Genomic DNA, 15,362 nt, shown 5'->3' on the forward strand with positions numbered 1-15,362 from the left:
AGAATTATTAAACTTACTAGTTTGTAGCTGATGGGCTACAAACCAGTCATTAACATTAACATGTTAGTGGTAAGATCACACTAACATGGAGAAAGCTTAAATTTTCTTTAAGGTCAGAGCCAGCATTTTGGGGAAATCACTCTGACAACATAACGGGATGGACTCTGCCGTCAGAGCAGGTACTAACGCACTTCGTAGAAAGGGATTAGGTAGGTGCCTGGATTAGAAGATGGAAATTAGTGGAGTCTGGACCTGAATAATACTTAGAAAGTAGAAGTGACCGGACTGCGTAACTGACTGGACGTGGAGAAGCTATAGGAGAATAAAAAATCCGGAAGATTCCCCAGTCTTCTGGGCAGGTAACTGCATGGATGCTGGTGTCACTGCCTGAGGGGAAAAAAGCCAGAGGTAGTCGGGCAAAGAGAAAGAACCTGGATCTGAATATTTCAGATATGTGCAACCTCCCTAACAAAATCCCGTTAATCCAAAAGCTGCTCCCTATTTTGGTTTGAATATCCCTTTAACCGCCTCCGTGCGGCAGGTTGACTGCTTGGGCGGGCAAACAACCGAGAAGATTCGTCTCACAAGAGGGAGCCCTTGCGCATAACCTCGAAGACGGGCAGCTGTAAGACTAGACAAACAGGAAGCTTTTGAACTCCCTAAAATACCCGCCCTGAAAGGTGTCGGAGAGGTTCCATCCTTAAAAACCAACAACTCCAAGCCGAAAAGCGCCGGGCAACTGGCTCCGCCCCCGCGGGAGGGGGTGACGGATGCCGGGATGCGGATTCTCGGCGGGATTGCGTCACATGAGGCCGCCCGGCGGGGCGGGGCTCTGCCTGCGCCGTGGGCTGCGGCGCAGCATCACGTGACCGCGACCAGCCAGCCAATGGGTGAGCGCGGCGGAGAATTTCGAATGTGGTTGAAGCGGTCAGCGGCGTTGAGAGAGGGTCCCTGAGACTAAGGGGTCTCGGAGCTCGGGACGCGCACGGCCGGACAACCTCGCGGAGCCTTGGAATGTGAGGAGGAGGGCGACAGCTGTGGCAGAAGCCGTTGCCAAGGTACCGTGGTGGACGTCCCTGCGGGAGGCGGGTCTCCGGGCCTCTTCCGGGAGCCCCCACCCCCGTCCCGCTTTCTCAAGAGGAGGCTGCAGGTTTTTCGGGTGTGACACAGGGGCATCTTGACCCCTGTCCCCCTTCTCTCTGGGTCTCTCTGTTCTGAGTTCGGTGGCCAAAAGCTCAGGCTGTGGCGTCTGCCTGACCGGGTGCCTCTCTCTCCTCAGCCCCCCGACCTGCGCTTTGCGATGCTCTTATTTCCTCTCCTGTTCAGTGGGCCCGTAACCTCGCGCCTCGCGGAACTGTGTGACTTAAGTGATGTGAAAGTAAAGCGTTTACAGTAGTTTAAAGCGAGGCTCAACGTGAGGGCACACAAACTGGCAGATATTTTTTGTGTGGCGCGATGCCTTTGACGTCCTTTTCTTTTGCTGCTTCTCTTACCCTGGAAAAGCCGGCATTGGCCAGTGTCCTACAGCAAGAGTGATGAAAGAATTATGATGGAGATCAAATATTCTAGGTTCTTTTGAACCCAGGCCCCTTACCCGAGTACTGTACAGATTGAGACTGCCGTCCGCGCTGTGACTGTTTTCATTCCTTCTCTCCACCACACCCCCTTTTAAGACCATCAGCCTAGACGGGAATGAAACTCCTGATAGGGCACATGTTTCTTTTGTAATTTTAAGTTGATTAAATGTAAGAACGAAAGTTTTTTACATAAACTCTGCTTTTCAAGTAACCAAACCAACTTGCTCAGTTACCTAATCTGCCTGGCTCTCAAACATCTCCAGGTTTGAACTCCAAAAACTCCATTGTGGTAGGGTATTTTATACAACCCACTTAACGTTAGTGTTTAAAAATAATAGTTGTGCTTGCTCTACTGGAAACATCACAGTATATATTGTATCTGTATTGGCAGAAAGAAAATATTTAATGAAATCTACAATATCTATATTTAAGACCCCAGAGGAAAATAAGGAAGGCCTGGAGAAAACGTTCAAGAAAATGTAAGATTCAGGAAAATATTTGACTAAGAGGAGATGAAGGTGTCCTTTTGTAGTGAAAATTGTATACGTAGATTGTGGTAGGAAACAGGAATTATTTTTTGCAATTTTAAGAGCTGCAAAATACAGTCTAGGGCAAAAGAGGTTCATGAAAAGTAGTTTGACATGCTTAGTAGCAAAATACTAAAGCCATCTGATTTGCAGCATTGAAAGATTTACATATACTTACGTACTAATACACTCAATGGCATGGTCTCCTGGCACTGCATGTTTTGCTACTTTCAACAGTATGTAGAACAATAATTATATAATGTCTGCTGTATGCATGATCTGAGTTTTAAAAATAACTATGAGAAAATTGGCATGTTCCTCCACCCCAGTTCCTGCTTTTTCTAGCTCTGTGATTGTTATAACAGCCTAGTGAAATTGTATATAGTGTTACATTGTATGACTAAACCTCTCAAGATCGCCTGACTTTCTTGAGCATGTGTGCGTATCTTAAGTAACTGGAAAGCAAAGCCCAGATACATGTTTGCCTCTGAACTAATGCTGTAAGCCTAATAAACATTAAAAGTTGGTCATAAATATTGTCATAGGAAACATAAATAATCATAACATCAAAATATATTAAGCATTTCCCTTAATGCCTCGTATTGGGTTGGCCAAAAAGTGCCTTAGATTTTTTAAGTAAAAATAAAAGACACGTTTTTCATTTTCACCAAGAACTTTATTGAACAAGGTATTCACCCTTTTGTTCCACTACCTTCTGCTATTTTTCAGGCAACTTCATAATTCCATCTTCCCAAAACTTTTTATCTTTTTGAGCAAAAAACTGTTCCAAGTGCCTTTTACAGTCTTCCAGGGAATTGAAATTTTTTCCATTAAGAGAATTTTGTAAAGACTGAAATAAATGGAAATCCGAAGGTGCAATGTCCGGTGAATTTAGCGGATGAATCAGAACTTCCCAGCCAAGCTGTAACAATTTTTGCCTGGTCATCAAAGAAATAGGAGATCTTACGTTATTCTGATGGAAGATTATGCATTTTCTGTTCACTAATTCTGGACACTTTTCGTCGAGTGCTGCTTTCAGTTGGTCTAATTGGGAGCAGTACTTGTTGGAATTAATCATGGTTTTCCGGCAGGAGCTCATAATAGAGGACTCCCTTCCAATCCCACCATATACACAACATCACCTTCTTTGGATGAAGACTGGCCTTTGGTGTGGTTGGTGGTGGTTCATTTCACTTGCCCCATGATCCCTTCCTTTCCACATTATTGTACAGTATCCAGTTTTCATCGCCCGTCACAACTTGTTTTAAAAATGGAACGTTTTCGTGTCGTTTAAGTAGAGAATCACATGTGGAAATACGGTCAAGAAGGTTTTTTTCACTTAACTTATGTGGAACCCAAAAATCAAAGTGATTCACATAACCAGGCCGGTGCAAATGATATTCAACGTTTGTTTTGGATATTTTGAGTATGTAGGCTATCTCCTGTGTGGTATAACGTTGATTGTTCTCAACTATTGTTTCGATTTAATCGTTATCAACTTCAACTGGTCTACCGACCGTGAAGCATCGTCCAGCGAGAAATCTCCAGCAGGAAACTTTGCAAACCACTTTTGACACGTTCGATCAGTCACAGCACCTTCTCCATACACTGCACAAATCTTTTTTTGAGTTTTGGTTGCATTTTTACCTTTCTTGAAATAATAAAGCATAATATGCTGAAAATGTTGCTTTTTTTCTTCCATCTTCAGTATTAAGATAGCTACATAAAAATTCACCAATTTTGATGTATTTTTTTAAATGCATGCTTATATGACAGTTGTCACATACGATCTGACAAAATTGTTTCCAATGAAGTTAAAGACAACTAAGTGCTACTAGAGCCATCTTATGGAAAAACTGAATGAACCTTTTGGCCAACCCAATGTATAGTAAGCCCCCAATGAGTATTTGTTAAAGAATAAATAAGTGGCATATTATAGAGCCTTTGTGTTGGAAATCCATATTTATTAAGCCTTCCCTATAAAGTACCCGAGGAGGATAAAATTATGCCACAAATATTAATGTAATTTAAAAGCTGCAAATGTAGGTTATTACCAGATTGGCTATCTACTTTGGGCTAATTCTACAGTTACAAAGTCTCTATTTAATCCGTTTTTTATGAATAGCCTGTGTTTTCAGTTGTGTTTTATATTTGATATCACCCCTTGAAAAATTAAATATTTTCTATTGTTTTAAAGTCCTAGCAGAAGATGGCCAAGGAACGATGCCTCAAAAAGTCCTTTCAAGATAGTCTTGAAGACATAAAGAAACGAATGAAAGAGAAGAGGAGTAAAAACTTGGCAGAGATTGGCAAACGAAAGTCTTTGATAGCTGCGCCATGCCAAATAATCAGTAAGAGATTTTCATGTTGTCCTTTACATCACTGTTTAAGATTAGATTTAATAACTGATAAAAAAACTTTTTATTCTCTTTTAGCCAACACTTCTACACTGCTAAAAAACTACCAAGACAACAACAGAATGTTAGTCTTAGCTTTGGAAAATGAAAAGTCCAAGGTGAGAGAAGCCCAGGATATCATCTTACAGCTGAGGAAAGAATGTTACTACCTCATGTGTCAGCTGTACACACTGAAAGAAAAACTTACTTCACAACAGACAGAAGAACCTGCTCAGGTATTTTGATCACAAAGGCTCGATTTCTTGGGAAAAATGTTAAAACCATGAATTAGTAGTTTAGATCAGTTATGTTTTTTAAATTAATTACTGATAGCTCTGTTATTAGTGAAGTGATGAGAACATCTTTCTTCAGTGCTGCAGCCCAGTTGTGTGTGGGCCAGTTAAGAAAGCTTCAAGCATATACCTGTAGCTGATTGAGGCTTATACTCATATAACTTGCTTCTGAAAGCAGGTAGCAAGACAACGTATAAAACAAATAGTTTAGCCTCTTGCACGGCCAGACCCTTTGAATGGCAGCAATGTGAGTCAAAGGTAGGGGCAACCAAGCCAAAGGTCTAAAAGTGGTTGTGGAAGCAGACTAGTCCAAAAGTTTTAATCAGTGCTATTAATCTTAGCTTTTCTATGTAGTTTTGCTACACCAGTGGGGTTTTGAAAGGACTACCTTGACTGGGGAGATGGGAAGTATTTAAGTGCTTTATGGAGAATCATTTTGGCTAATCATTTTGGCTAGTTGGCTAAATAAGGACAACTATATATTAACTCCCAAACAAGAAATATCCTGAACATTTTGCTGCCTGCTTTTCAGTCTGATTCTGTTTGTGTCCAGGAATGTATAGAAAGGCCAGCCGAAACATAAGAGACTTGGAGAAATTTTGATTTAGGATCTTATCTGGGTCTCGTCACACATTAATTCCTAGAAGAGAGAGGACGAGCCAGTTTTACCTCTCCTTTTCCCAGAGGCCACTGCCAGGGAAACTGCATGGGGCAGAGAAAGAAAAGAGCAGTGGCGAGTGTCAGGTGTTAACACTTGGGTGTCCATCTGTTTGCCACGTCAGTGAAGACAGTTGTGTTGGCACCTAGGGCAGGAGAAGAAGCCAGAGCCTAGTGACTAGGGTAGGGGTCTGGACTCAAGAAAGGAATTGTCACCTCTCCATTGAGAGGAAGAGTCAGTGAAAGAGTTCTTGCTTCCCTGCAACTAAGGTGATTCCATATTTTTTCTGTGTATGATATATATAGAACCTGTGTGTGTATACACATACATATGTACACATATAGCAACATATACATACATAATGTAGTAGAAAATTGTCTATAAAGATTAGATACAATTTTTTTTTTTTTTTACCTTCATGTGAGGGTTATTTAAAATATTTTTCCTTCAGAATGTAATCTTTCCTAATTTTTTTCTTTTCCTTGTTTGGTCAACTAGTGAGGAAAAAAATTTCTCCAAAGACATTTGAATCTTCCTTTTCCCTTTCCAAATTTTTGCTGAAATCACACAGAGTAGTGTCAAGTGAGTACTCAATGAGATAATCACAAAAACAGTGGTGAAAAAATTCTGTTATTGTAGGCCTTTTGACATTTATCAGTGATTCTTGAATATTTATTAAAAGGTATTGTTAGTTGCTGGGTGAAAGTATTCCTAGCATTTAAAACATCAGAGTTTGTTTTCTGCCACGTACTTGCGGTATGTGACTCATTCTCAACCATCGTTGTATACGTGTGCATCCTTGTTTATCAAGTCAATTTTGCAGTGCTGGAGAACTTAAAATGCTTTAATAAGAATGTTTTTCTTCCCTACCAATAATTAACTTACCTTATAAGGATTAATCAGGAAGTAATTTCTAATAGCATTTTGTTCCCTAAGTTTTATCATGGATCTTTTAAATAATTTTTATCTCACTCTGTAGTTAAATATCCTCCTTTACTTATCTTCAGTAATAATACTAGCTTTAGAACATTAGCTATATTGATAATAAATTTAAAACTTTTAACAGGATTAAATTTCTAGTTGTTTCTGATGAACAGTTTTAACCTGTTCATTATAATGTCTTCATGTCATATGTACATCAAATTTCATAAAACAACTGCACTGAATTGGAGTGACTTTTAAGGAATCAGACTGGGCCACTCGTCTTCCTAACAGAGATCTACACACCTTCCTGTATCTACACTGTGTTCTCCGTCTTCCTTCCTGTGCCACTGGCAGAAGTGTCTCTGCTCCTATCCAAGGCCAGTCCCTCCCCTTGTGCATCAGATTCCCTTCTTTTCATCTCCTTTAGGACTTTGCTCCTGAAAGTTTGCACCCTCCTCCAACATTTATCTCCCTCTACTGAATCGTTCTAGCTACATACAAATGTGCTTCAGTATCTCTCATCTTAAGAGGAAAAGAAAATAAATGGAACCTCTCCTGATCTCATTCCTCCATCTCCTCATCTCTCTGCTTCCATTCACAGCAGAACTTTTCCAGAGAGAACAGAGCACTTACTGTCTTCCCTTGCTCAGCGTCCCCTCACATTTGAACTCACTCTTATCAGGCTTTCATCCCCACCATTCTGTTGTCGCTGTGTGTCAAGGTTACCAAAACCTCCGGGGTCACTTCTCTTTTTTGTTGGCCTTGAAGTAATGCATAGTATAGGGATGACTCTTTGCTGGAAACACTTTGATCTCTTAGCTTTCTTACCATCATACTCTCCTTGTTTATCTTTCTGACTGTTCTATGTCCCTCTCTTCTGCTGGCTTCTTTACTTTTAAGCATCAGTTGTCCTAGGCCCATCTCATCCGCTCCCATAGCTTTAAATATTGTCTGCCTGCTGGTGGCTTCCAAATTTGTAGCTCAAGACCTACATAAACACACACACAGTTACTACTTGATATATTCACTTAAATATTTATAAAGGATCTCAAATATATTTTGTACAAAGCACAACTCTTTATTTCCCCCCTCCCAAGACATTGGACTTCTGCCTCCCTCTGTAAGTCTTACTCAGCTCAGTAAGGCAACCCACCCGTTTGCTCAAGTCAGAAGCATAAGAAGCTTCCTTCTCACTCTGTGTCCCTACCTCCGCCCCTATTCAATGTGAGTGCACTGTTATCGCAGAGCCTTCCCCTGGGCTTCACCTCCACAGCCACAGGATTCCTGTCCAAGCTGATATGTCTTGCTTGATTTACTACGATGACTTCCTTACAGCCTGTGCCCTTGGCCCTTTTCAATCCATGTTTCACACAGTGGCCAGACTGATCTCTTTAAAACTCAGATCATTTTACTTCCCTGCTTAATATTCAAATGACTTCCCATCACACATAGACTAAAATCCAAACTCATGGTTCTCAAGGCCCTACATTATCTGGCCTCTGTGTGCCCACCTCTCACTGGTCTTTTCACTGTCTATGTTCCAGCCCCAGTGGCCTTTCTTTTCTGAGCACAGCAAGGTTTTCCTACATCATGACTTTTGTATCTGCTGTTTCCACTTCTTCCTCCTTCAATGGCTGGCGCTTTGCATTCTTCAGGTTTCATATGAAAGTCATCCCATCTAAAGGAGACCTCCAAAATCAGTTACTCTCTGTCATTTCAACCTGAGTGGCATTTATCACCATCAGCTTTTTTACACTTCATCTCCCTACACTAGCATGTAAGCTTTAAGAGAGTAGTACTTAATCTATTTTGTAGCTATAGATTCAGTTCCTAGAACAGTCCCTGGCATCATAGCAGACTGTCAATAAGTACTGTTGAATAAATGAATGCTTTGTTATGAATATTTCCATTGTACCAGTGTTTTCTTTGTTTTAATACATTGACAGGACCGGGAAGCATGTCCCTCTGGAATGGACTCCAGTAGCGACAGCAACTCCAGGAATTTACTCGTGGAGGATTTACCGTTAGTGTCAAATTCATTATTATGATTATTAATGCCAAGAAGTATTTAATTCTGTGATCCATTTATGAAAGGAAATTAGCATTATATTGACTCTTGTATTTGGGTCTGATGTTCTCTCTAAGAATGTATTTAAGAAATTTTATATGTTGAAATTCTGTGCTGTGTAGCCAAGCCAAAGCTTTCTTCTATTTAGTTACTTTTTTGATGTCTAGGAATAGAAAGCTTCTCCTGAATTTTTAAACTATTCCCTTCAGTTACATTTTTCTTTTATTGTGTTTTTATTCTAAGGATTGGTTATTCAAATGATGGTATTTTGCCAGTACTACAAATAGTCTGGTTTAGAAAAGAAATCTAATAAAATATCATATTTAACACAGCTTTCACACTGTCTTGCTAATCCAATTCATTCTTAAATACCATCAGACCTCATATACCTTCTTCTTCTCTTGGATTAAGGGTACTTTATTTGTTTGCTTATGAATTACTGAGCTATAATTAGATACAGTAAAATGCACAGATCTTAATTACACAGTTCAGTAAATTGGACTAATGTATACCCCCGTGAACCAAAACCTGAGTTAAGATGCAGAGCGTTGCTGTCACTCTGGCCCGGGGTTTCTCAGTCTAAGCGCCTCTGACATTTTGGGCTACATCATCCTTGCTTGTGGGGCTGCCCCAAACATGGTGGGGTGTTTAGCAGCATCCCTGACCTCCACCCACTAGAGGCCAATAGCAGCCCCCCTCGAACAGTTACAAGAACCAAAATGTCTCTCAACATTGCCAAATATCCCGGGGGCGTTGGGGGGAGGGGGAGGTTAACTGTCCCCAGGTGAGAGCTACTGCCATAAGCCATTCCCTCATGTCCCTTTCGAGTCTGTGCCCCCTCCTTGCAGAAGTAATCACTAATATGATTCCTATCCCCATATTAATTTTAATCATGAATAGTTTTTAAACTGTTGAATGTTAAGATGTGACGAAATATTTATGTGATGATCAAAAAGCAAGATGAGGTAATTGAGTTTTTATAAGGTTTCTAAAATTGTTATTAGTTGGTTGCCATAACTCTGTTACCTAAACTTGTACTTAAGTTTTGATGTCCAGAGGGGGAAATTCTCTACAGAAAATAGAGAATAAAATTATAATTAGAATGAAACGGCTATATTAAAGCATAAAGAATGGAAATTTCTTTCTTTTTTTTTTTGTGACTAGGTCGGTTCGTAGCTCGAGCACACACATTCTTTTTTTTTTCTTTTTTTTTTTTGTATTGATTGGTTGGTTGATTGATTGATTGCTGGCTGTGTTGGGTCTTCATTTCTGTGCGAGGGCTTTCTCTAGTTGTGGCGAGCGGGGGCCACTCTTCATCGCCCGTGCACAGGCCTCTCACTGTCGCGGCCTCTCTTGTTGCAGAGCACAGGCTCCAGACGCGCAGGCTCCGTAGTTGTGGCTCACGGGCCTAGTTGCTCTGTGGCATGTGGGATCTTCCCAGACCAGGGCTCGAACCCGTGTCCCCTGCATTGGCAGGCAGATTCTCAACCACTGCGCCACCAGGGAAACCCCAAGAATGGAAATTTCTTGTTCCATGAACCAAAGGGGGACAAAATTTTTAAAGAAAATGAACAGTATTAACTTCAGAGGAGTCAGTAGGTAAGCACCGTAGAAGTGTGCACTGTCTGCAAATCACAGCTCGGCTAGTGATAACGCAGGCTCCTAAATAAGGATCTAACTGAATTTCTTAATGTATTTTATAAGTCGATCTGATTGGCTGTTTCTCCAGTTAAATGAAATGGTGAGTTATGGAATGTTTTCAGGAGGAACTGTCCAATTTGATATGTTAGTTCCTCCAGTGGCAGTTGAATGCCAGTCGTAACAAATCAGCCTCCACGTAATCAGCATAAGTGTTTTTTGGTTTCCTTTGATATAGAACAGATGTACTGATTTAGAGTGGAATTATGAAAAGATACTAAAGAAAAAAACTTACGTTGTAGAAAATCTTAAAATTTGTTTTTATTACATAATTGTTAACTAAATTTTTGTTTTTTATTGGTACTTTCTAAGGCAAGTTCCTATTCAGGACGCTGACTTTCCAGGACAAGAAGAATTGTTCCAAATAGAAGGTAATACAAATGAAAATCTAAAAATACTGCTAAAGGCAAGATGAGATCTTTGGGAACAAGTAACATAATTAAATTTCTCTAATTTTTATTTGTTTACCTTTTTAAATCTTCTCGTCTGGTACTCTGCTCAAAGCAAATATCTGTTTATTTTACACAGAATAACAAGAGTTTTAAAATACATCCATTTATTTTTCCAAATCTGTAGTCAGAAACCTTGGCTATAACTGTGGCTGCGGTTTACTGAGCCTACTATGTGTTAGGCTCTGTGTTAGGCATTTAACATATGTTACCGTAGTTAACCCTCATAACAACCTTGGAATATATAGATACAGACAGTCGGAAGGAAGTAAATATTATGCTCCCCAGATTTTTATTTATTTATAGTAAATGTGGGGAAACTACAGGATGAATTTTCATTAGTTCCATTTTTAACTTTGAATTCTAAGATTCTTGAAATTTAAATTTCCATAAAGTAAAACTGTCTTTCTCATTTATTTTTTTAAATTCTCAGAGCCAACACCTACTATTTCTCAAGACAGACTGGGATTCGATTTGGATTCAGGTGAAGATAAGTCAACTGATAATGTCTTACCTAGAACTGTATCTCTCCGTCGCAGTTTAAAGAAACATGTCAACAATCCATGTCAGTTCAATGCCTTGGATGATTTTGGAATCAGTCATTTGTCAGAGCAGTCTTTGGAATTGGAAAGAATTAGATTTGTAGACTCACCAGTAAACACGCACATACCTGAAAATGTAGAACAAAATTTTTATCAATGGAACAAGGATCAAATTTACTTATCAACAAGGCTAATTCACCCAGGACAATCTACTAAAACAAAAGAAGACATTTTAGAGTATAAATTAGACCAAACTAAAAGTAAGCACAGAGCTGCCCAAGGAAGAAAAAGAGAAGAGAAAAGAAAAGCTAACAAAAGGAGAAAATCAAAATCTGTCTCAAAGTATAAAGGGAGCAAAAGTGAATATAAAAAAACTGTTTCCCAAAAAAAGTTGGATAAATCTGTCACCTCCAGCGATGCTTACAATTTTAATTTGGAAGAGGGTGTTCATCTCACTCCTTTCCGACAAAAAGTGAGCAATGATCCTAAAAGAGAAGAAAACAACAATGAATCTGAAGTGAGCATCTGTGAATCAAGTGGTTCAGGAGATGATTCTGATGACCTCTATCTGCCCACGTGCAAGTTCAGTCAAGATCTCACCAGTGAATCAGATAGGAGTCCAGTCACCAGGCCTCGATCTAAAAGAGCACTGAAACATAGGGGTGAAAAGGAGACAGAGGGTTCTGAGCCAACAAAAACTCCTCCTAGTAAGTGATTTACTTGTTTGCCTGCATTTTTAATGTTTATGTTAAATGATCACTCCTGGTGCTTATATACTATACTTACCATCTGTTTCTCTGGAGGAGGTTACAGACTTACCATCTGTCTCTTTGGGGAAAGTTACAGTCAGATTAAATAGTGGGGGGGCTGTGGGGTGGAAATCACAGTTGTGTTGCTTCGACATGCTTTAAGCTAATTTAAATCCTCTTTAAGAACAAATACTACTTGTTATGGAGAAAGCGATTTTACTTCCAGTAAATGAAACCTTCCAAGGCGAGGAAAAAACTTTTGTGGAGTTAAGTTGAATTAAAATACCTACTACATACTCCCCTGAAACATCCCGTTGAAAATGAAATCAAACTTGAATCCAGTGACCTGTAATTTTAATGGCTTTGCTTTATATAGTCAACTTGACAGGAACCACAATTTAAAATAATTTTCTATTTAGTGAAGGTGGCCTAATTAGACCAAGAAAACCTTTTCCTCAATTGATGGGCTTAGTATTCTTTTGTAAGATATTTGTAAAATATCTAAAAACTGTGGCTTAGAAAAATCTTGCTTTTATTGGTTAGATCAAAAAGTAGGCATGGTTCAAATGTTGATGATACAGCCTGCACCTGCCCACAGAGATTCTCACCTGGGAATTTTAGTCTGGGGAAACTAACATAAACAGGCAGGTTTTATTCTCAAAATATTGTCATGCTAGTTCATTTGATCCTCAGAACAACTCTGTGACATGTAGGTGTGATCATGCTTGTTTTGTTTATAAGGAAACTAAAGCCTAAAAAAGCCAAATGACTTTCCAAGGTCAACCAGTTAGGTGGTGGTAGCGTGCAAACATCTTTTTAAAAAAATATGCTGTAATGATTTTAGAGTAAATCCAACACGATTGGCAAAATGTTGGTAATTATTGAAGCTGGGTAACTGGGGGCTTATCATACTGTTGTCCCCGTCTTTGTGTATACTTGAAATATTTCATAATAAGTTTTTAAAAGAAAAGAAAAAAACACTCTAAAATATTGTTACTCAGAATTTGGTCCCCAGACCATCAGCATCAGCATTACCTGGAAACTTCTTAGAAAAGCAGAATCTCAGGCCATACCCCACATCCTTGAATCAGAATCTCTATCTCTCTAACAGAATCCCCAGAAGATCTGTATATGCTTTGAAGTTTTCGAAGTTTTATTCCGGAATATAGCAACTGATCTGATGTTGTAGTTTAACCATATTTTCTAAACCAAAAGTTGGAATAATTAGTATAGTACAAGATGCTTATGTAGGGACAAGAAAGACAGAACATTTGAATCCCAAGTAACCCTGGACAACGGTTAATAAGTATAAAGTCACTTTATAGTTACAATTTAGTTTTTCTTGGGAAATGATTTGCTTTTTAAAACTGTTTTAAGAGCTTGTTTGTCTTATAGTGTTCTTAACCTGTGTGCTGGGTAGCTGTCTCCCAACATAGATGTAGCTCCAAGTAGAATAACTTGGATGTTTATGACAGGAAAAACATTGGGTAATTTTTTTTTTTTAAAGGTAAGTGTTTTTATTTATATTTATTTATTTATTTATTTATGGCTGCGTTGGGTCTTCGTTTCCGTGCGAGGGCTTTCTCCAGTTGCGGCAAGCGGGGGCCACTCTTCATCGCGGTGCGCGGGCCTCTCACTATCGCGGCCTCTCTTGTTGCGGAGCACAGGCTCCAGACGCGCAGGCTCAGTAGTTGTGGCTCACGGGCCTAGTTGCTCCGCGGCATGTGGGATCCTCCCAGACCAGGGCTCGAACCCGTGTGCCCTGCATTGGCAGGCGGATTCTCAACCACTGCGCCACCAGGGAAGCCCCTGGGTAATTTTTTAACTGACTAGCTTTACTAGAGGGAACACCTTTTCTCCTGGTTTACCCAGAGAGTACGATTTAGAATTCTCACTTATTTAATAGAATGAGTTTGAGTGGCTTTATAAGACAATAAGAAGTCACTTGTTGATAAACTTAGAATTGAAAGAGATTGAGGCCTGGATGATTCTAAAGAGCAAGGTGTGACTAAATGAAATTGCATAGTTTTAAACTAACTCATTGTGCCCAAGCTATCCTAGAAGAATTTTAATTTTTTCTTTAAGTTTTAAGAATTTTAAGTTTTAGTAAACTATTGTTTTAGTCAGTTCTTCACAGCTACAATAATTAATATTTCAGTGTTATCTGGGAGGAAAAAATGGTGAACAAGTTTTTAAAAATCTGTGTTGTAAAATGCTGGATTTTGTATACTTTTAATATGTGTAATTGCATACAGTTTTAGTTCCTGTGTTTGCTTGTTTGTTTTTTGGAACCATATTCAATAAAACTTGTTTTCTGTAGGTGCACTACCTGAAACTCACCAGTCACCTCATTTTCGCCTGAAGGATATCACAAATGTCCCCTTGTATCCTGTAGTGAAAACCAGAAAACTTTCTCTTTCTCCAAAAAAGAATGTAGAAAGCCCACCAGTGTCTTTGCGTAAACGTAGGTGCACAGCCAGTGTGAACTATAAGGAACCCACGCTCGCTTCGTAAGTATTTGGCTTGTGGGAACTAACTTTTAATGATACACATGGGGGGATTAAGGTTATGGAGCCTTATTTGAAATACACCATTTTGATGAAAATCTGAACCAGGAATATTAACAATGGCATACTCTACAGTAAATTTATACTCAAGAGTAAGTTAGTATTGGGATGCTTATAATTATGCCTACGAGTTCTCTTTACTCTTACAGGAAACTGAGAAGAGGGGACCCTTTTACAGATTTGTGTTTCTTGAATTCGCCTATTTTTAAGCAGAAAAAGGATTCCAGACACAGTTCTAAAAAAAAAAAAGCATGAAGCAAGTACAATGAAGTGTTTGTTGGATGTTGTTTAAATTCATCCTACACCCTCTTCTGTGGTGCCGAGAGAATCTGTAAGATAGTGTTCAAGTGGGTTGAACTACTGCCATAGAATATTCTCTTGACAGTACTCTAGATCGTGAACATTTCTTCAAAACTATGCTTCAAATGTGATGGTTTTTCTTAAACCTTTGATACATTTGGTTTATTTTTTCTTTTAGGTATAAATAATTGGACTTAAGCACTATAATAGTTTAGATTTTTTTATACTGCCTAATTTTAGTCAAAATGTATCTTATACCAACATTTGGAAATTAATGTTTCTTCAAATTAAGATGTTTTAATTATAAGGCATCTTTATTTTTCCCTTAAGTAGGTAATACTATGATTGAATGAATGATTTTGAATGAATGATTTTTGAAGACAGGCTGAGGATCTTTTGAAACTCTTTGTACAATATTTGAACAAAATAAATCCTTGTCATTCACAGTAGGGTGTACCCTAAGCTATTTGTGGATCCCTTATACTATTGTTGTATTTGGTTTTTCAGGTAAAATGTGTATTAGATCATGATTAGAGAATTGATGGTTGCTTAGGCTCAGGGACCAGATAAGTGACTAGCTCTGAACCCCCAGCTCCAGGTGTACATTGTTCAAA

At 39.1% G+C, this 15,362-nt stretch overlaps 1 protein-coding gene across 1 annotated transcript; it reads left to right on the forward strand.

The window, feature by feature from the left end:
• Positions 1–907: 907 nt before the first annotated feature.
• SGO1 (shugoshin 1) lies at positions 908–14,944 on the forward strand. The gene is made up of 8 exons (XM_068547300.1): positions 908–1,058; positions 4,302–4,455; positions 4,540–4,736; positions 8,322–8,398; positions 10,454–10,512; positions 11,024–11,839; positions 14,202–14,391; positions 14,598–14,944. The coding sequence occupies exons 2-8, from the start codon at positions 4,314–4,316 to the stop codon at positions 14,701–14,703; spliced, it is 1,587 nt and encodes a 528-aa protein (XP_068403401.1). The 5' UTR covers positions 908–1,058; positions 4,302–4,313; the 3' UTR covers positions 14,704–14,944.
• Positions 14,945–15,362: the final 418 nt, after the last annotated feature.

This window comes from Eschrichtius robustus, chromosome 6 (assembly GCF_028021215.1).
Source record: "Eschrichtius robustus isolate mEscRob2 chromosome 6, mEscRob2.pri, whole genome shotgun sequence".
Taxonomy (NCBI): domain Eukaryota; kingdom Metazoa; phylum Chordata; class Mammalia; order Artiodactyla; family Eschrichtiidae; genus Eschrichtius; species Eschrichtius robustus.